Raw genomic sequence first — 21053 nt, 5'->3', positions numbered from 1 at the left:
TTTGGGGTCCTTGCATTCCTTGGAGGTTCACATCTGCGATGCCATACCATTTTTGGGGGGATGGCACCGCATGTACAGAGCACAGAGCACAGAGCAAACATTTATCGCTGATAAAAATGTTCCTAGCTCTTCACTGGTTTTTAAAGCGCATGCCTTTCTAGGAAATACAATTACAAAATGTAGTTCATGGCACACTCGGCCATGCCTCAGGTACCGAGTGCTTTAGATGGCTCTGGCATTATCCTGATCAACGCTCAGGGGGGTTTGTGTCATAAAATGCCAATGCGGAGGGTCCCTGCGGGTGTATTCATGTCAAAGGTCATCGCAAAGTTGAGCAGTTAAGTCTTTAGAAATAGAATATCTCTTTACGTGCTCTTCCACTGGGTTTGACTAGCGAGTCAGATAAGCAGAGCAAACACTTCCTGAGGAAGACCAAGTGCCAAGGAAGGGCCTGATTTCACACCACCTGGTGGTCTGATCTTGTAGAAATGCCTCCCAGGTTAGGACTCCTAACACTCAGGGGTCACACAATTTCGGGCAACTGGAGGATCAGCATATCATGTCCTGTGGTGTATCTGATCTTTCTCTCTTAGAGCATTTTCTAAAGGAAGAGCCAAGGGCCTAGACTCTAATATGCCATATCTCATTAGAAAACACATGGATGGGGCTTTCTGTGCATCTCTTGGGAATTTTTCTGGGCATTCGCTCACGGTGGCAAGGGTCACCCATCTTAGTGTGAGGAACAGCATAGTGAATTCAAAGGCAAAAAAGGGGGTCTCCAAATAGCACTCACCGCCTTATTCTTTCCTTTGCCAGCAGAGCTCACGGGATTTCCCTTGGCATCTGTTGTCTTCCTGCCAAGTGAGGTTAAGGGCAGTGTGGATGTCTTCAGCTGATTGGCTGCCTGGTAGTTATTATTATTGTTCTGGTTGCCGCTGAGTGTCTCCATGATAGACCGGAAGGTTCCAAAAGGCCTTTTCAGTTGGTCTCCCGATTCACTACTCATGGAGGCCCTCTGGAGGGTCCTGCCTTTATCTTTCTCCTTCTCTCCATTTAGCTCAAGGCTACTTTGTTCCATCTGTACCACAGGCTCCTCAAAGGTAACTCTGAGTTTCAAGTTCTGGGAGGTCCGGCGCTTGGAAGATGGAGACTTGAGGGCACTCTTGGGGCTCATAGCCACTTTCTGGGCAACGGTGCTGTCAGGGCTGGGCTGAGTGGGGTCTCCAGAGGGCTGGCTTGGGGGAGTGGTCCCTGAGCCGGGACACTGGGATTCCAAGTCAGGTTCGCTGCTCTCTGAGGTGGGGGATGGGCTATGGCCATCCAGAGATTTGGAGGCCTTGATGCCAAAAGGAAACCTACGTCCTGACGTCAAGGTGTGTTTCTTTATCATCAGGTGTAAGCTTTCTGCGCTGTCCACACTCTCCATACATCCCACAATGGGCTGCGGCCGGGGCCTGTCGGCCTTCCTTACAGGCGTGCTCTTGGTGTCCTCAGAGGTGTTGGAATCGGTGTCGGACTCACTCAGGGACCGCTGCATCAGCTGCCTCAGCCGAGCTAACTTCAGTTCCCTCTTCTCCACAGGGATCTTCTTGGAGTTTCTAGAGGAAGCCTGGGCATCTTGGAATTCCAAGGACAGCTTTTCCTGGGTGCAGACGCTCTCTGAGATATCCTTTCCCAGTAACTGGCGTAGGATTTTGTCAGAATCTTCGTCTTTTGCTTTGACCCTGGCCCGGCTGGATGCTGACAGGCCTCCGAGAACCTGAATCCCCTCTTGGACTCCAGGTTTGCTTTTGGCTACAGACTCATCATCTGCATCTGGAGATTTCCACTGGGACCTTCTGGAAGCTGGGGAGGATGGTGAACTGAAAGATGATGAAGAACATATGAGGGGATTTCCTCTCACTGATTTCCTTCACTGCCACGAATGACTTACAACAAATCAACAGGACTGGAATAAGGATAATCCCTTAATGTCCACACAAACCAATCTCCAGAGTGGCAAGTACGACCAGAGTATAGTAGTGCCTCATACCTAATGCCATGACGATAAATTTGGCTACTGCTTTGCTGTTTAAACATCCATTTGGCACTAATTTCATCCATTATTCTCATCTTCAACAACCTTATGAACCTACATATCCATGTTCCCATTTTAAAGGATGAAGAAATAGAGTCTGGAAGAGTTTTAAAGATATCTTTTCTAAAAGTCCAAAAGAAGACTCAGAGATTAAAGATAACTAAGCACTCTAACCACCCATGTTCCTAGTATTACCTGGGCGAAGAAAGGAGTGACTCTGATTTCTGGGCTTCTAGAAGTTGCTGGAGCTGGTTTTGCAATGTGACACGTTCCACTGTCTGTCTAGGAAAGACAAACGGAGCCGTGTGAGCTCTCTGATACATGGCCACTACTATAAATGAGTACTTATAAACTTTTTCGTGATTATTTGCAATAAATTGCAACAAATCCCAAAGCCTCACACATGTGCGTATTTTTCATTTTGCAGTGCAGGAATTTTCCTAAGGACACTAGCAAGTACCCAAAAAAAGGCTTTTTATTCACATTAGAAAAAACTGTAAGTAACCTAAATGCTCATCAACAAGACTAAGTGAATAATTTAGTTATTTCCATAAGGGCAACTACTAAAATTGAGAATATATTTCAGTATCTATGACATAGAAAATGTTTCCCTAATATATGTGTATATATAAAGTACACACACACACACAAAGTATAAAAGTATGTATATAAAGTAAAAAAGGAAGTTACAAAATACTGTGTGTAGTGTAATACCATTTTAAAGAAATCTCTCTATATAACATATATAAATATATTACTTATAATATAAATGCTTATATATATTATTTACTCTTTCTGAATTGTTTAAATATTTAAAGTAATTGAATTAATTTAGTGATCAGAAAAGAGCAAAATAAAACAACACAACTATTTCCATATTGGTATTTTCTTACATGAAGGGAAACATGATATGGCAACACTCATTTTATTCCGGAAATAAGAGCATATGAATGAGAACGTGTTTTAAATTTAAGAAAATCAGTTAAAAGCCATAGGTTACAGAAACTGCAATCTGTTTAGAAAGCATATTACTTGAGAACTTGAGAAAAATAAACCCAACTGATTCTGACTCCCAAAGAAGAGCACTGTTTACTAAACTCTAGTGTTAGTGTGGTGACCTCCCCGCTCCCTGTGAGATGTCTATTACATTCTAATCCCTAGAAGGTGGGACTATGTTACCTTTTATGGCAAAGGGAATTAGCGTTGAGACAGAATCAAGATTATTTATAGGCGATAGGAAAACAGGGAGATTATCCTGGATTATTATTATTAAGGGTTATCTAATCTAGTCACGAATCTTTAACAGTAAGGAGGAGGTAGAAGATGAGGTCAGAGCCACTCAGAGTGTAAAGACTTGATCTGTGGTTGCTGGCTCTGAAGATGAAGGAAGGCGTCATGAGTCAAGGAATGCAGTGGCCTCTAGGGACTGGCAATGACCTTTTGCTGCCAGCCAGCAAAAAAAGGGACCTCGGTCCTACAACCACAAGGAACTGATTCTGCAACCAGACCCATTCAAGAGCCTCCAGAAAGGAATGTGACCTCTGGACACCTCAATTTTAATCTGGAGACCCATTCTGGTCTTTGGACCTGTTGAGCTGTAAGATGAATTTGTGTTGTTTTAAGCCGTTAGGTGTATTGTGATTTGTTATGGGAATAGAGAACTAATACAATTGGCATTAAAAATGGTAGGCCCTCTCATGAGCCAGGACATGGAACTAAATGAATGAGTTGCAAGTGTTTTATGTGTGGGTTTTTTGTTTCTGTTTTTGAGAGAGAGACAGTGCAAGCACGTACACACAAGCATGTGAGGGTGGGGGGTAGTGGCAGAGGGAGAGAGAATCTTAAGCAGGTTCCGTGCCCAGTGAAAGCCCCAAAATGGGCTTGATGTCACGACCCTGAAATTATAACCCGAGCCTAAATCAAGAGTTGGACACCACTGAGCCACCCAGGTTCCCCGAGTTCTAAGTGTTCTTAAAATGACTGCCTGACCTTAGATCCGAGCTTGAGGAAGCCCAGTGTTCTCCCTGCCAAGTGTCACTGCACATATCCAACAGCCATTGGCCACCTAAATCTAATTCCGTGAGATCAGACTGGGATGACACCCTTCCATCTCCCCAAGCACCCTGTTTTTCAGATATGGTTAGTCTTAGTCCTAACATTTCATCCCTAAGACAAGAAACATCTGTAATTTCAATTTGTCTCATTCGTTCTGTGACTCACCTACTTTTCCCTAAAGGTCAGATAATAAATATTTTAGGCTTGTGAGTCATATGATCTGTGTCGTAACTACTCAACTCTGCTTTTCTAGCATGAGATCAACCCTGCACAGTAAGTAAATGAATGTGTGTGTGGCTGGGTTCCAATAAAACTTTACTTACAAAAACAGACAATGGGCTGGATTTGGCCCGTAGTCTACAGTTGGTTAACCCTTAGTCTAAAGAAAGAAAAAAAACAAAAGCACCTAAGAACATTCTACTTTTCCCACTTTGCAAGCTGGTATTGCAAGTCAAGTTTTTAAGAACAATAGCGAGGGGCTTAAGCGGATGAAGCAAGATAGATGACGGTCTACTCTTAAAGGGTTTGTTAGGTGTCAAATTGAATTATGGTATAGTTAAGAAAACTATTTGGGGGCGATTGGGTTGACTGATGGTTGAAATTCCAGGTATGAATGGGGGAAAAAAAAAAAAGGACTCTACTCTCTAGATTCTAAAGAAGCCCTCAGCAAGGACTGCCCAGTTTTAAATACATAATCATGTGAAATATTAATATACAAAAGTTTATGAAACATGAGAACATATATGGACATATGCCATGCTGGGACCATTGTGAACCAAGCCACACCAGCCTGGGGGGCTAAAATGGCAGAAATTTATTGTCTCACAGTTCTGGAGGCTGGAAGTCTGAGTCCGAGGGGTTGGCAGTGTTGGTGTCCTCTGAGGGCTGAGATGGAGGCTGCTCCCTGATTCTCTTCTTGTTTCTGATGGTTTGCTGGAGATCTCTGGCTTGTAGATTCATCACTCTGATCACTGACCTCATGCTCACACGGTGTTCTCCCTGTGTCTGCCTCCATAGCTAAATTCCACCCCCCTTTTTTCAAAGATTGATTGATTGATTGATTGATTTGAGAGAGAGTGAGAGAGATCACAGAGGGAGAGAGAGAGGGACAAGCAGACTTGCCGCTGAGCGGAGAGCCTGACACGGGGCTTGATCCTCGAACCCTGAGATCATGACTTGAGTCGAAGGCAGATGCTTCAGTGACTGATCACCCCCATGCATCCCTAAATTTCCCCCTTGCGTGACAGTGCCAGTGATACTGGATTTGGGCACACCCTCATGACCTCATTTTAACTTGACTCCTTCTGTAAAGACCCCATCTCCGAATAAGCGGATATTCTGAGGTACAAGGGGTTAGGACTCTACCCTATTTTTTCGGGGTCAGGGGGATGGCACAATTCAACCTGTAATATCTAGGCTCGTACATCAGGATTTCTAACAGAGCTGAAGGTTGTCACTTTTTAAATAGCAATTGCATTTATTCACTGCAAAGAGTTAGTAAAGGTATTTTGGTAGGAAAAGGCACTCAGGACCGTCTCCAACTCAGAATTTTGGACTGGAAAAACTCATGGTTCTCACCCCTCCTCCTGCACTTTTCGGTGCTGGTGGGGGTGGGGGAGCCCTGGAACCTAAAGGGCACAGGCTATGGTGGCCATACTCAGCGGACTTCGCTGTTAACTTCTAGTTCTGCCCATCTCACTGAGGCACACAGTAAGTAAAAGACCGGGGTCTGCAACCTCACCTCTCATATTTTATCTTGTCACTGGCCTAACCGTAACTGTCTGCAGCATTCAGCCTTGGAGACAACGGAAGAACTGTTATCTATTAGCGTACATGTGCATTTTATTCTGGGCCCATCAACAGAGAGGACAGCCAAGACCCTGACCTTGAAGAGTTCACCAGTAAAGAGTTATAGCTCATGAACAGCTCACAGACTCCACAATACAGGGCTGAGGAGAGTGTTTTGAGATCTTCCCTCTGAGTATGAATCTTAGGGGAAAAGAAAAAAAACCATTCTATTGGACTGTTTTAAAGTTCCTCTGAATGGATATGTCCATACACTTCCCGGTGGGGGAGGGATGTTTCTACAACATTTCTGGAAGGGTATTAGGCAATATCTATGCACAGTTTAAATACATATGCCCTGTGTTTTAGCAATTCGCATTCTAGGAATTTAACCTTAGAAATACTTACACATGCACGTAAAAATATACATACGAGTGTGATTGCTTTGGAAAGGCAACTTACTGAGTTGTGAGTTTGTATCTTCCCTTCAGTTGCTCTAAGTCCTTGAAGCTCATTTAACGCACCTGCCCCAGGGGAGTTTTGTGTAACTGGGCAGAGAACACTTGGAAGGAACCCTTTTAATATTTAATTTTTAAACCTTATTTGTATCTAGTAAAATCCTAACCAGCTCATTAAAGTGCGTACTCTAGTAGGGGGAGGTTGGGAGGGGACAGAGACTTGGCCTCTGGGGCAAGAGGGCGGAAGTGGACAGAGGAAGGTTTGTCCCAGCTTAGAGAAGAGCTGGAGGGTATAAGGACTTGTCATACTGCCGCATGATCAGTGAAGGCCCCCAGCCATCATAGGTCTCTTTTCAAGAGGAAAAAGAGTATTTTTATTTTTTTTTAATTTTTTAAGATTCCGTTTATTTACTTGAGAGAGAGAGAGAGCGTGAGAGAGATCATGAGCACGGGGGAGGGGTAGAGAGAGAAGCAGGCTCCTGGGATCATGACCTGAGCCGAAGTCAGATGCTTAACTGACTGAGCCACCCAGGTGCCCAATAAAGAATATATTTTAAAATAATTTAAAACACTATTTTGCCTCTAACGTCTAATTTTTTGGGTGTATTCTCATAATCTGTCTACGTGACTTGGAATACTGAATGGGATCGTTGGTGAATCCCTCCTCATCATGGCAACTGTACTTTGGCTGGTATGTTTGCTAAGGGCTGACCTTAGAGCTCCCAGAAGGTGTCAGCTCCTTGATTCTTTGGACTCCTAGTGACCTACCTGATGGCTTCTCCTCTGTCCCCCTGTCATCAGGCGTATCATGACAACCTCCCAGAAATGCTCCCTGACCTCTCTGTAGGCAACGGCTACCAGTTTGATAATCTCATCAAGAACAGAACGGACTCCGTTGAGACCAAGACAGAACATCACGCTGACCGAATGCTATCTTACATCCCAAGGACTCATGAATCATAAATTTACTGGTGATAGTTGTTGGATGATTCCCCCAATATACATTTTTCATTAGAAAACCTGGGAAACTGGCCCATGTCTATTTTTTTTCTCCCTACTCTCTCAGGCTTCTTATGATTTCCTAGAATGTAAAGGACAGAAGTTTGGGGAGGATGCATGTGTGTGCTTAAGTCATGGGGCCATGAACTGTGCACATGGAGAGAGACTGTCTCATCCAACTCAGAGTCCACACACATGCAACAGACCCCGTCCTACCAATTGCAGCCAGCCTGGGAGGAGCTGGCTGTGAGGGGCAGAGCCGTCTCACTCCCCGCTCACGGAGTGTGCTCTGCACTTTCTTCTTGGGGGACTAGGCTATTCCCACTGCATGGATGCTGCCTGGCAGGACTTGGGATGGAAGAGGAAGACAAGACGGGCAGAAGGCTAGGAATTCTCTAGACAGCTGGCATGTGGGCAGCTCACCAGGGCAGCAGGCTCAAACCTCAGCCAGGTGAGGACCAGCCCACTCAGTTAGCAGGGAAAGGATGGGCCACTTACTCCTTCAGCTGTTTGGTTAGCTTCACCACCTGAGACGCCAGTGACATGCAGGTCTCCACCACCACCAGGTATCGGGAGCACAGCGTGTGCCCGTGGCGCTCGGCACTCTGGGACGGCTTTTCCCCTGCGTGGTTCTGCATGGTGACATTTGCTCCATATTCAACCAATGTCTGTGGGAACACGCAGAGGCATGGGATTGTTATGAGACCTCCCCGGCAACCTTTTGTACGGATGGGAAGAGAAAGGTGAGTGAAACATTTCCTGCCAGTCCAATACCAGTTACCAGAGCCCATGGCAGGGTGTGGAAGGGGGCAAATGGTATCACCACATACAGAAGAGAGCCTCTGGGGAGCTTGTAGGAGTTGGTATCAGATACCTGCCTCAGAGCCCACACACATGCAACAGACCCCGTCCTACCAATGGCACCCGGCCTGGTGGGAGCTGGCTGTGAGGCGCAGAGCCGGCTGCTGTACTGAGAGGGCTGTCTCCCGAGCAGGCAGTGGCTAGGTGGGCTGATTTGTCCCTTTCAGTGGGTGGGCCCATAAAGTTGGGGACAGCTGTGAGGAGACAGTGGGATGGATTTTGTTTACCTGTTCCTATTTGCTCAGAAAGCCTATGTAGTCTGTCGCTGAGCCTACCCCGTCAGAAATAAAAAAAGAACTGAAGGGAAGTGACCTGTAGGGGCTGTGTGGGGAGCAGCCCGCACTCCCACCGTGTGTCTGGCAAGGATATGACCCAGGAATTGAGTAGACATCATAGAAGGGGCCTTGGGGTGAGCTTGCTATCACCCAACTACGGAAGGAGAGGGTTCTCCGTCAGCAAGAGTAGTGGGTGTGACAGGCGGAGGGGACTGTGTGGGAGGAGGAGGATGTGAAGCCAGGGTGAGAGTTCCCAAGTCAGGTATCAGAGGGGAGGCTCCAGAGAGCTCCCTAAAGACCTCACCCGTTATCACACCCAGCAGAGACTCAGCACAGAAGCCTGCCACAGAGGACATTAGTGGCCCACTACAGTGAGCCAGAGAAGCCAGACCGCTTTCACAGACAGTGCCATGACCTTTGCCAGGTAAGCAAAGAGACAGGTAACTTTTCTCCCCACCCTCCTCCTTGTCTCCAACACTGTGCCCAGCAGAGGGAGGAGAAACGGGGCTAAGGTGAGGTGTACAAAGCCAGTCATGGCTCCATCCTCAGGCTGTGTCCTTTGAACCCTGAGTCTAATCTGGGTTGGAGAGGAGAACACTTTGATTCCGAAGTAACACCGAGATTTTAAACTGGTTTAGAGTAAATGTTAAGTCACAAGCAAGCAGAAAGCTATGGAATCTGGCCAAGGCATCGTTAAAAGAAGAGAGACTTAATGGACCACGGTTGACATCATTAATTTAAAAAAAATCAAAATTCTTTTCTAGTTATACTGTGGCGACATGAGATGCCACAAAAAGCTGTTACATCAATATTAATCAGCTACCACAATCTAACAAATCCTTTGACACTATCAAGATGAGACCGACCTCTGGGTTTATATTAGTAAAAGGTACTGTTGCTCCCAAAATTAACACTTGAGATTTTTAAATTCCTAGATTTTGCTTAAACTCAGAAGTCACAAGGGGCTTCATCTCCTTCTGGTTTACAGCCACTCACCATGAAAGTCCAAGTTACTCCTTATGGGAGTGGCACTGCTGATCACCTCAGCCCAGAGCTCCCATGGCCTCCCCAGAATGTCCTTGTCAACACTCACTCCCTTGACTCTGGCCTCTGCCATCTTCCTCCCAGAGTTTCCTAGATTTGGTCTCTGCCTCCCCTCAAAAGGGCCCTTGGTCACCTCCTGTTCTGCCCTCAGTCTCTCTGTGTCTTTCCTTTTTTAAAAAATCTCACACCCAGTGGATAGACCTGCTTCCAAGATCATCCAAGTTTCCACAGGCACTGTATCGACTGCCAAAAATATCATTTGTGTTAAGTGGAGAGATGAATGGCCCAAAAGCACAGACAGCCTCTCTTCGCATATAAAAGAAAAATAACTGAAATCTCAAACAGAATTAGTGCTATCAGCTGGTTTTCTTTGGCTTTCAGTCACTTATTAGCTGATAAAAAAAAAGTTCAAGACTATTAAATATTAGAGTGTTTTGTTAAATGGAAAAAAATTGAAGTTTTCGGTTATGTTCAATTATTTTTCCTCCACAAAAAGTCAGGCTACTTCTTTCATCTTTTGTAGATCCTGGTAACAATTTAAATTTCTCTTTTTTCTCGGCCCTGAGTTCTCATCACTGCTTTTACAACATTGTGCCTTAAATGAAAAGATGCACACGTTGCCAGCATTAGTGGGGAAATTTCCAGACACGTGGAATATTTCCTATCAACTTCGTTCTCCAAAGGGCAGACGCTCTAGGGAACATTCTGCTATTACCTCTGTTTTTTTGCTTTTATTAGTTTCTTGCCTTCCATGCCTACAGCTTTTCCAGATCCTCTCCAGTCCCTTCTACCTTTCTAAGCAACTGGTTCTCACTGCCCGATTTTCTTTTTTGGATACAATCTACTTTACACATAGTAGGACATCAGTAAACTCCTGTTAAATCAGCATGCTGCGTTGCAATAAAAGAAATACCATATAATAAGGCAACAAGAGATGCTGTTTTCTTAGAGTTGCTATATACACATAGCTTATTCTGAACTGCGTGAACTCCGTGAGGTAAAAGCACTTCTTTCCTCACTGCCTTCAGCTGTACTTGGTCAGTCAGGAATTTCCTACACCTCGGGCAGATGTGGGAACACATCCACAGATGCAGGTCACTTTCCATGATAACAATGGTGCGGTTGGTCTGATGCTGGTAATGACGCACTCATAAATCAAATTCCAGGCCAAATCTAAACAAACTTCATTTCTGATGTATATAGCCTTTGCTTCCCTCACATGGTCACACTCCTCTTGCTCTCCCTCCTTCTTGTTGGTCACCTTCCCTGTTTGCTCTGTCACTCAGGGACTTAACATTTTTTGAAGTCAAGGGATCTACCTGGTTTTTATAGTCACACGTGCCTCAAACTCCTGAGGACCCTGACTGGGCTTTCAGCCACATGCTATTATGATGGCAGCACTGGGTTTGGCTCGGCTTCATGCACCAAAGCATTCGGCCAAGGGATGAGATTTCGAGTCCTCTTCTTATGGGATCTCCACACGCTCTAAGCAGCATGCGGCTGGCAGCCAGGGGCTGAACCTCCCCCACCCTTCTGTGGCTCTGCTCCCCAACCCTACACTCTTGCACACACAGAATATGATAACATCTGTGAGGCAGGTAGGCATACAAGGGGGGGGCCACCTGACGCTGTTGGGTGGAGAGGCTGGCCACCCTGCCTAGCCTGCCCACGGAATGAGGGGAGCAACGGTAATATCTGAGGCCTCCCTGTTTTTAGTTCTGGGGCTTTCTGAAGGCATTCGAGAAACTCCGCCCTGCCCCACAGAAAGGGGAGAAATCACAGCCCTCCATCTCCGGTCTCTTTTGACATACCGCAACGCTCAACAGGAAACCCATAGGGCTCTTTAGGCTGATGTTTCTGTGAGTTTCTGGAAAAATGAAACTATCAATGTAATTCCTTATGATCTACTACAACAGAAAAAGCTGACTTAATCCACACATGTCTTCCAGTAAACAATATTTCCGTTTTTTAGTTTCATGACTTGATAAACTCATTTGTCTCCTCAAAGCAATGGGACTGTGTACCTGGATGCACCCGAGGAAGCCGTGCTGGGAGGCTACGTGGACGGCGCTGTTGCCATCTTGGTCCACTTCATCCAGGGAGATGCCCTGTTCTTGCATAAACTGAAGAAGCCAAAGAAGAATTTTTTCCTGCAAACACAAAGACAGCGGCAATTAATGGACTATCATGCAGCAAGTCTGAAATAAAGTCAGAGGAAAACAAAACTCTGATGTGGGAAGCTTGCATAGAACCAGGTTTATCTTAACAGCAGAAAATACCATTCCTCCTGAACTGAAAATCCAGGCATCTCTCTGACTCAAAGTCCATGAAGGAGGAAAGCCCAGAGAATTTTAAGAGTGGGAAGTTCTTGGTTTACTTAGTTATTCTTTAGATGTACAGTTGGTTTGTAGAACATTTGAGTACTTCTTCCAAGTGACACAGCTAGACAGGTGGAAAGCAGGACCAGAATCTAAGTCTTTCGAGGCCAAGGCAATTTTTGCTCCTTTGTTGTCCTGTCTTTAAGGTCCAGGAATATTATTACAAAACCTCAGGCATAAGAGAACCAGCTTCTCCTTTGAAGTTGATGACCATGCCTTGGTGATCCCAGACCTCCTGCAGTCAACAGGAGGCTGACTCTGAGATGGCTGACTCTGAGATAACCTCACCGAGAGAAAATCAGGACCCTCCTGACTTCTCTGACCAGATGTCGGTGGGGTTTGAAAGGCAAAGGGTTCCCTTATTCCCTGACAAATGGAGGGCATCTGATGATCTGAACGCAACCTTTCAAGAGCAAAGACATAGTGTGCTCAGCGTGTTGTCAAAACCCGTTTGCGTCCTACCCACTGAGTATTTTGTGGTATTTTCATGTTATGTTTGGCCTCAGGAGAAAGCAGGGGGATGGGATTTCACTGTTTTAAAATAGATGAATTAAGTATAATGTTAAAAAAACACGAGAGTGGTAAAAACAACAGCATGAAGTTTAGTGAGTGGAATTTGACATTTAAAAAGATGATCGTGTGTTTTAAATAGCCTTGAACCTCTCCTTTGCCTTGTAAAGGTTTTTTTCTTTTTTTCCAGTTACTTGCTCGGACTGGTCATGAACTTTTATACTTTTCTGGATTAGATTTGCCTTCACCTTCTGAACATGCCAACTAATCTGCTTAAGGAATGTTGGATAAAAACAGCCAACTCCTTTCATGGTTCGCCCTTTGTGGGCGGAGCCAGGCACTGTTTACGAAGGCGTTGGCAACATCAGGGACAGAACGAACATTCACACCACACTCTTTCAGGGGGAGCGAGCAGGGAGTAAGACCCCCCAAAGAACAAGAAGGGTAACATGCCGTCAATGCCTATTACCTACCAAGAAGGCACCCAGGGAACACAGGGTGAGCGTCAGCTGCAAAAGCAGACCCTGCAGAACATGAAACCCTCAAGGTCCCTGGAGAATGAGGCAGGGCAAAGGCTGGAGGCCAGGGCTGGGAGTGGGACTCTGGATCAGGGTTTGCTGATGTGCTTGTCCTCTCCTTCGGAGGCAAACCTGGGGAAAGTTGGGGCTGATATTTGGGCCAGAGTGGGTGGTGATGTATCCTATGTTCAAGGCAGACAACTTTCTTTTGGTTTCCTAATTGGGAAGGGGGAAATGGTATGACTTTGACTTAGAACCAGATGTTTCTACCGTGGGATCTTAACTCCTTAAAAGATCTGGGTGAGTGGATGTTTCTTTGGATGAAAAACACAACCTACTGGTTTGAAGCCGACGGAGAAGATCTGGAAACAGCAAGAAGGCAGGTTCCCGTGATCCAACGGGTGACAAGGAAAGCCCTGCCACCTCAGTGGGTCGTTGTCATGCCTGTGGTGACTTGGCTTGCTCTCTGATATTAATCATGGAATCTTAAAATTGCAGAGTGGGGGAGACTTGAGGGAATTATCCAATTCAAACACCCTTGTTTTACAAATCAGAAAGCCAGAGAAGACAAGTATGTATTCTCTGATGTCCTAGCTAGAAATGTTCCATATGTAACTGCTTGCAGGCATATTTTCACATTTTTCAGACTCAATTCATATCAGAGTGGATAAGGCTGTTTCACCTGAAAAGAAAATGACCTTTACTATTATTCACGGTGTGTTGACTTTTAGTAACAGGGTTGTAGAAAATAGAATACTACATTTCATAAGACTAGGAATTTTCTCTTTGTCAACATATGGGGAAGAATCTAGAGACCTGGACTTTGCAGGGGCTTGAAAATCTGGGCAAACAGGCCAAGGTCTGTATGAGGCCAAGAGCTGCTTTGGCTCGCAACAGTTCTCCAAGTCAGGTTCAGTCCGGATTGCTCAATAACCTGCCTTCTTTTCTTCTGAAGGCATGAAAAGCTCTTCTGGTAATTAAGGATCTTACCCAATTCATTACGCAACAATAAAGGAAGAACCGTTATTCTACTGTTCCGAACAGGCATGTCTTCGCTGAGCCCCTCACATTCAGTTTTGTGTGGGCAATAGTGGGCAATTTACTTTAATAAGAAGAGAAGTAATCAGCCTGTTCACTGAGAAACCTCACAGAAACCAAAGATCTAGAATTCCTGGGTTCTGGTAAGAGCATACGTAGCATCCACTCTCAGAGAAATGAAGCTTTCTGTTCTGATTCTGGAGAACATGCCAGCAGAAATCGACGGTCCTATAATTCAGACAGCGTCTTATTTGAGAACTACCTAGAAAGGAGAACAAACAGAACTATCTTCTCCATATATATATATATATATATATGGAGAAGATATATATATATTTATATGCAGTGAGGTCTACCTCTCTCCTTAGACATCCAGCGCTCTCTTCCTGGGCCTGTGTGCGCGCGCACGCGTGTACCTCAGGAAGATGCTCAGTGGAGAATGTAATTCCTGATTTTCATCTTCTCTTAAGTGTTGCTTTCAGAGAATAGCTGACGCAGTCACGTGGCGGGAGAAGCCCTTCTGAGTTAGTTCTGTTTAACAGAATGCCTCTCCAGCTTACCATTCTACCCATCGACCCACACACTCACTGATACCTTCAATGTTCCTCTCTTGACTAAAAACTTGCCTCATGTCCTGGTTTCCTCTTCCGGAGGATGTTCTGCTCTTTGGAGAACCTGCTTTATTGGTGTTATTTTGTGTGTTCTTAAAGGCATTGCAGTTTGTTTAATGAGACAATTAATACAGGAAAATGAAATTTTCTAGACAAAGTCTAATAAAAACATAACAGAAAAGGGGGCCTGAGGTTTATTACTGTCATCAATAGTCTCTATAGTTTTCATTACAACTGTTAAGTCCTAAAGGAGGCAGCTTTTTCTGCAATCGTATATCATCAAATCCAATACACCATCAATGGTATGATTCGGTCTGGTTTTTTGAGATGGCAAAGTATAGAAAAGTGGCCAGCCATAATTTCATGATGTCCTTTATTATAAGATAAAGGTAGACTCCAGAGATAGTAAAATGTGAAGGAAAAAAAAAAGTATATCGAAGTATTTTTTAAATTGGTTAAGGCCTAAATATTTTTTGCCAAATTTCCCTTACGCTTTACTTATGGTGAAGTAAGTAAATTCAACAATCCTGATATCAATAAAAATGGGAAATTGGGAGACATCCAATAATCCTAAGAACCAATATTTATATCTACTACGTGCCAGTAAGGGCAATGTTTCATGTGGTTTTTTTTTCCACTTAGTCCCCGGAGCTGCCCAGTGAAGAAAGTTCTTTTATCTCCATGTTAGAGATGAGGAAACTGAGGTTCAGAAAGAGCTTTTCTTCTTTAAAAATAAATAAATAAATAAATAAATGTCTCCAAGGCCACTGAGCTAATAAGTGGTAGGGTTAAGATTTGAACCCAGACACAGAGCTCGTGTTCTCCATGTCTCCGCTTGCTGTCTACTGAATGTGAATGTCCACAACCTGTTGCTCACTGACCTGTGACCCCTGATTCCACGACAGACACACTCATTCTGCACCCATAGGGTCCCAGGAAGCACAGTTAACAGCCCATCAGTCGGTGGGTTCACGGAGTTCAGGGTCGCTTAGGCTGTTTCAAAGAGCTGTCCTTGGAGAGCAGATGGATGCCCAGGCTAATTAAAGATTTTTCTATTTTGCTTTCATCTGCAATCACAGCACTGTCTGGGTTCTTTATTTGTTTTTTCCCCATGACGGTGAAATAGTGAAGTTAACAGAATATTATCCTTTTGAATTGTGGAAAAACAGTAACACACACCCTGTGGAAATATCCCTCTTGCTAGCCTGCCTATCACTGTTCATGACTATTTGTAGGAACTGCTGACACTCTTCTTTATTCAGAAAGTGTCCAACCTCTCCCCCCACCTCTCTCTCTCTTTTTTTTTTTTTTTTTTTTGGATCTATATTACAGCAAACACTTAAAATGGGACAATGCACACAGTGTAGGCAAAGGTGTTGTCGGTATATGCCGAATGCTACCACAGAGTTGTTTCTGTAGCAGGATCTCCATATCAAAAGTCACAGGGCAGACTCAGGAGCACAACGATCCCCAGGTTTGACATTGCAAATAATAACAGAGCCCAATGAACCAATGTCCTGCATGGAACGGGCCGAAGCACCTCCATCCCCCCCTCGAGCAGCCGAGGGAGACAGCCTTGAAGGGAGCGGGGACCAGCCCACTGGAACCTTCATGTTGAAAGCAAACAGACCCAGTCACACGGCTGGTGACTCTGACTCAAGACACTTCTGTTCCCATTGTTTCGCCAGCAACGTCTCTCTCAAGGGACAGCAAAGCGGGCCGACTGGAGGACATCCCTGCTTTTTCCCCCCAGTGGCCCCCACAGCTCTCGCCTTGGTGCTCCCTGTGGCGAGCTCTGCTTTGGACACTCAGGCCATGAAGTAATTGCACCCTCTGAGACTTGACGTGTCACGATGAGGAAAATCAATTCATATCACCCGAAGATCCATCGCTCCAGGAGACCACCAAAAACTGCTGGCTGCCCCGTGGTACCGGAGTGTTTAAGGTAATTTTTACAAGAAAAAGGACACAAATTGGGAGTCAACGAGAGCCTGCTCTTTAAGAATCCATATGAGGGGCAGAGGGCAACGAAAGTAAACCGAGAGAGGAATTTTGCTCGGCACTATCCTTTCCAGAGGTATTTACTCAAGAAACAAAACCAGGACACACTCGACTGCCTGCCTGACAGAGGAAAAACTTGCATGTGCTGAATCCATTAGAAAACCGTTCACTAACAGTCTTCCTTGTGAAAATATTAGCCTTGTCCCGGTTCCAAGTTCAGCATCTCGACAGGTTATCTGTTACATAAGTGCCTGCGGTGGCTGCAGGATGGCTGGATGGAAGAGAATTCACGGCTTTGAAGGGCTTCTACACTTTCCACTTGGGTAGGAATGCTCTCCTAAGGGCGCCACTGGGCTGGGCTGCTCGCTGCTGGCCTCGAGGTCACACACAATGCTTATAACAACCTGAAGCCTGATAACTCGCATCAGGCAAATGTCTGACATGGCTCTTCTACTGGGTCACCCACTTTTGGCTTTTCCTCGAGTCCCTTCTAGCAAGCCACGCCATCACCCAACCGGTTCCAGAAAGGGCACTTGCTCTGGTTCTGTCCCAAGAGCTTCACAATTATGAGAAACCCACTGTGAGAGCTGACCAGAGAAACTGGCACGCATCAAGGAGCATTTCCTGAGACAAAGAAGGCCGGGGGACCAACTGTTTATACTTAGGGTCTCAGAAGGGCAATGTAATCCTCTCCTGCCTCTCTTTGGCAAGCTCTAACAAAAGAGCAGGTAGCCTTTCCACTGGTATCGAAAATTCCTTGTGAGGCTTTAGATAAACAAAATGAACTCAGGAACATGAAGCAATTATTCAAACAGTCCGGGAATAAAGAACGTTCTGTTATTTAGACTGCAAATGATTTATGAAAATTATCAGTGATGACATTCTTCTGGTCATTCGAAAATTCTAGTCTCCTCTTTGCCAGTATAAGCAAAAAAAGAGGCATCCCTCACAAATGCTTATTAACTGTTATGGTTGTTGGTAGAAAATCATGGCTGGGGCTCACGAGGACAGTACACAGAGAAAAACGGAGTGATTGTTTCAAAATAGTTTGACAAATTTTAAATGTTCTTCATGCCTCTTTCTTCATCTCATAAATTTAGTACCAGATACTCCCTTCTTCGATTGAGCTGTGTGTCACAGTGTGTTGTTAGCTAAAATTGTAAGAAAAAAAAGCCTTCCTTGACTAGATCAATGGCGCTATAAACAGGCTATACAAATTACTGACACAGGTGGGCACAAGACAGGCTTCAGCTGAGATGTAGTCGTTGCTTACTAGGCCTTGGAACATGTGCAAGTCACTTCAATTTCTTTCTTACTCTCATCTATAGAATTGGTAAAAACAGTAGGCTCCAACAGGGTTTTTTTTTAAGGAAGAAGTCAGATAATGTACACAAAATCCAATGGCCTGGTGCCTGGCCCATACAGGAAATATTATATATTAATAAATATTATTACACATATAATTACACATATCAATGTACATATATTTATATTACATATTAATGTGTATATTATTATACATATTATACATGTTTACATATGAAGTTACATGGCACAGAATAAGCCATCACCTAACATGGACTCCCACTAAAGAAGAGACTGTAGAAATACTCTCCAAGGGTATTTTTTGAACTTGAGATTGTCATGCTCGAAAAAGTATAATCTCTTGTTGACAATACCACAATTTACTGCCGCTGGAAAAGGTTATGAAGCCAAAGGGGATATGGTTATATGCATGAGAAGCAATTTTCTTTGCCACAAACAAATATAATTAAATCTATTTTAATCCAGTGCTGACTTTATTTTTTTTTTAAGACTGAAATTGGCATTTTGTGGTGCCAACTTAAAAAAATATGTATCATTTATACTTATCCTTCTCAAAGGAAGTTACTTTTACTTTTTTTTTTTTATTTTATTCCATACCTTGGACTGTGATCTGTACCTCTATTACTCATCCTGGGATTTCCTAGTGTAGGAACTGGTTGTAACTGAGACTCATCTAGTTAGTGTGTTTGTTCAATAGGGAGAGACTTCCTTAATCAACATCTTACTGAAGATTTTCCTTTTACTATTGGGTATAGAAACTTTATCATTTTCCCTTCTGACAAAAGTTAAATGCATTTATTGTGGGAAACTTATAAAATCCTGAAAAATACAACAAAGAAGACAAGAGCCATTTCTAATTCCACCCCGAGTGATAACTACTATAAACATGATGGGACATAGTTTTTTTTGGTTTTTGTTTTTTTTCTTCCAAGTCTTATTACCTATTTCTCTTCTTCTCTCTCTCCAGAATTCAAAGTTGGTACCAAATTATACGAATGGTTTTGTATCAGACAGTTTAGTATCATCTAATCCCCATGTTTTCCCATAAAATTCCATCATAGGTATATAGCTTTGTTATTTATTCATTACCTTACTGGGAAATATTTAGGTTGTTTAAAACATGTTTTTCATTGAAAAATATTACAAGGAAATGATGGCTTATAAACCTGATCATTAAAAATTCCTCCTACCTGGCCAAAGCAACCTGCATAATGAATAAGGCTTGGGAAATCCTTAGAACAACTCAGCTCTGCGATGGCTTCTGTTTCACTCACCATCCAACGGACGCACTCCAACTGACCATTCTACATTGGAAAAAAGAAGGAAAGAAAGAAATTCAAGGTCACTGAAGTTTGAAAAATACCTCATAAATGGTAACTTTGCCAAGGGAAGAAATCACGTGAATTTTGGTTCTCTTATTTGGCTTCATTTATTTGCAGTCTATCAAACTGGTCTGTGCTTTTCTATTTTATCTCTGGTCTGTGCTTTTGGCTCAAAATCCGATGGGGAATTTTTACTGAAATGCATCTTCATAACCATAATCAACTAGTTTAAAATGACTTTATTGAGGCATAATTTGCACACTATAAAATATACTCCACTCTTTTTAAGCATATACTTTGATGAATTTTGATAAATACATATTCTCTTATAACTGCTCCTCCAATCAAGATAGAGAACATTTCCATTCCCCCTCTTTCCCAAAATCTTTAGGACTCCTCTGGTCTTTGCCCTAGGCAACCAGTGATAGGATTTCCATCACAACAGGAGAGAGCACATAGTCTTCTGTGTCTCACTTTTGTCACTCAACATTCATGCCTCTGAGATTCATCCAAGCTTCTTCTTGTATGAAAGGTTTTTTTTTTTTTTTTTAGTTGCTGGTAAGTATTCCCTTGTATGAATATACCAACATTTGTTCATTCATTTGCTCTTAGAATAGGTTTTTACCTTTTATAATTTGAAATGGTAGGATTCCAAAATCAAAAAAGAGAAAATAACTTTATTATATTGGCTCAAATGCTATGCTATGTTCACCAAAATCTTTGGTGACTCCATCCCCACACTGGCTTTTTCCTCCTGTGCTGAGATCCCACATTGTACAAACCAGGAAGGCAGCTGTGAAATGTATAACCTAATCATTAGGACAATGGATTTAAATCCTGAATTCACTACTTAGATTTAAGGCCTCGAATAAGTAGCTTCCCCTCCCTGACACTCAGTTTTCTCATCTGTGAAATGGCAGGGATAGTATTAACTGCTTCATAAAGTAACTGTGAGCACCAGGTGAGACAAAACCTATGCGATAACTCAGCACACAACACTGTTACCTTTTACTAGTAGCACACTCGCCCAGATCCTCTCTACCACACATGAGACATTCAGCTGCCTTCCCGGTGGGAGCTTACCCAGAAGAAAAGAGCTACTGTGCCATGGAGTCAGGGAAGCTTCTTTTAGATACAAGATATAGGAGGTAATCTACTCATTTTTCATCTATACCTATTTGGACAGTGGAATTTCAAGCAGTCAACTCTCAACCATTCACAGGCAGACACTATTCTTCCACTGGGGGAATCTAGCAAGATCAGGTGGGTGGTGAATAGCTTCCAGGTGCCACCTCAGATCTGTCTCCTCCCGCCTTTGCACTCCTTGTGCAACCTGCCAGGGTAGGTTGGTCTGTATGGGCTGGCTCCCTTCCCTGCTTGAATTTTTAAATTTCTTTTCTTCTGCTTGCTTTGAATAGAGTTTGTTATTCTTTTTCAAGTTTCTTAAGGGAGAGGGTTAAGCTATTCACTTCAGAGCTTTCCTTTTTCCTTTTTAAAAAAAAAGATTTATCTATTTATTTGTGAGAAAGAGAGTGCACAAGTAGGGGGGAGAGGGAGTAGGAGAGGGGAAAGAAGACTCCTTGCTGAGCGGGGAGCCTGACGGGGCGGGGGGGGGGGGAGGCTCTACCCCAGAATCCTGGGATCATGATCTGAGCTGGAGGCAGATACTTAACCCATTGAGCCACCCAGGCATCCCTGCTTTTCTTTTTTTAAATACTGGCATTTATGACTATAAAATTTCTCTCTCAGCATTGTTTTAGCTGTATCCTTAAATGATAATATATATTCCATTTTC

The 21053-nt window shown here is 43.7% G+C and overlaps 1 protein-coding gene across 6 annotated transcripts in view; it reads right to left on the bottom strand.

Moving 5' to 3' along the window:
• The window catches only part of SNCAIP (synuclein alpha interacting protein), a 155601-nt gene that overhangs the window by 11344 nt on the left and 123204 nt on the right, over positions 1 to 21053 (bottom strand). For all 6 annotated transcript variants that reach the window (XM_032844261.1, XM_032844268.1, XM_032844292.1 and 3 more), the window contains 5 exons: positions 19127 to 19240; positions 11579 to 11704; positions 7873 to 8042; positions 2273 to 2359; positions 794 to 1862 (listed from right to left, as the gene is read on the bottom strand). In XM_032844261.1, the coding sequence (XP_032700152.1) occupies positions 794 to 1862; positions 2273 to 2359; positions 7873 to 8042; positions 11579 to 11704; positions 19127 to 19240 (1566 nt within the window). The remainder of the gene's footprint in view (positions 1 to 793; positions 1863 to 2272; positions 2360 to 7872; positions 8043 to 11578; positions 11705 to 19126; positions 19241 to 21053) is intronic.

Source organism: Lontra canadensis, unplaced genomic scaffold (assembly GCF_010015895.1).
Source record: "Lontra canadensis isolate GAN:19392208 unplaced genomic scaffold, GSC_riverotter_1.0 scaffold4, whole genome shotgun sequence".
NCBI lineage: Eukaryota > Metazoa > Chordata > Mammalia > Carnivora > Mustelidae > Lontra > Lontra canadensis.
This window is presented reverse-complemented; position numbering and strand designations above follow the sequence as displayed.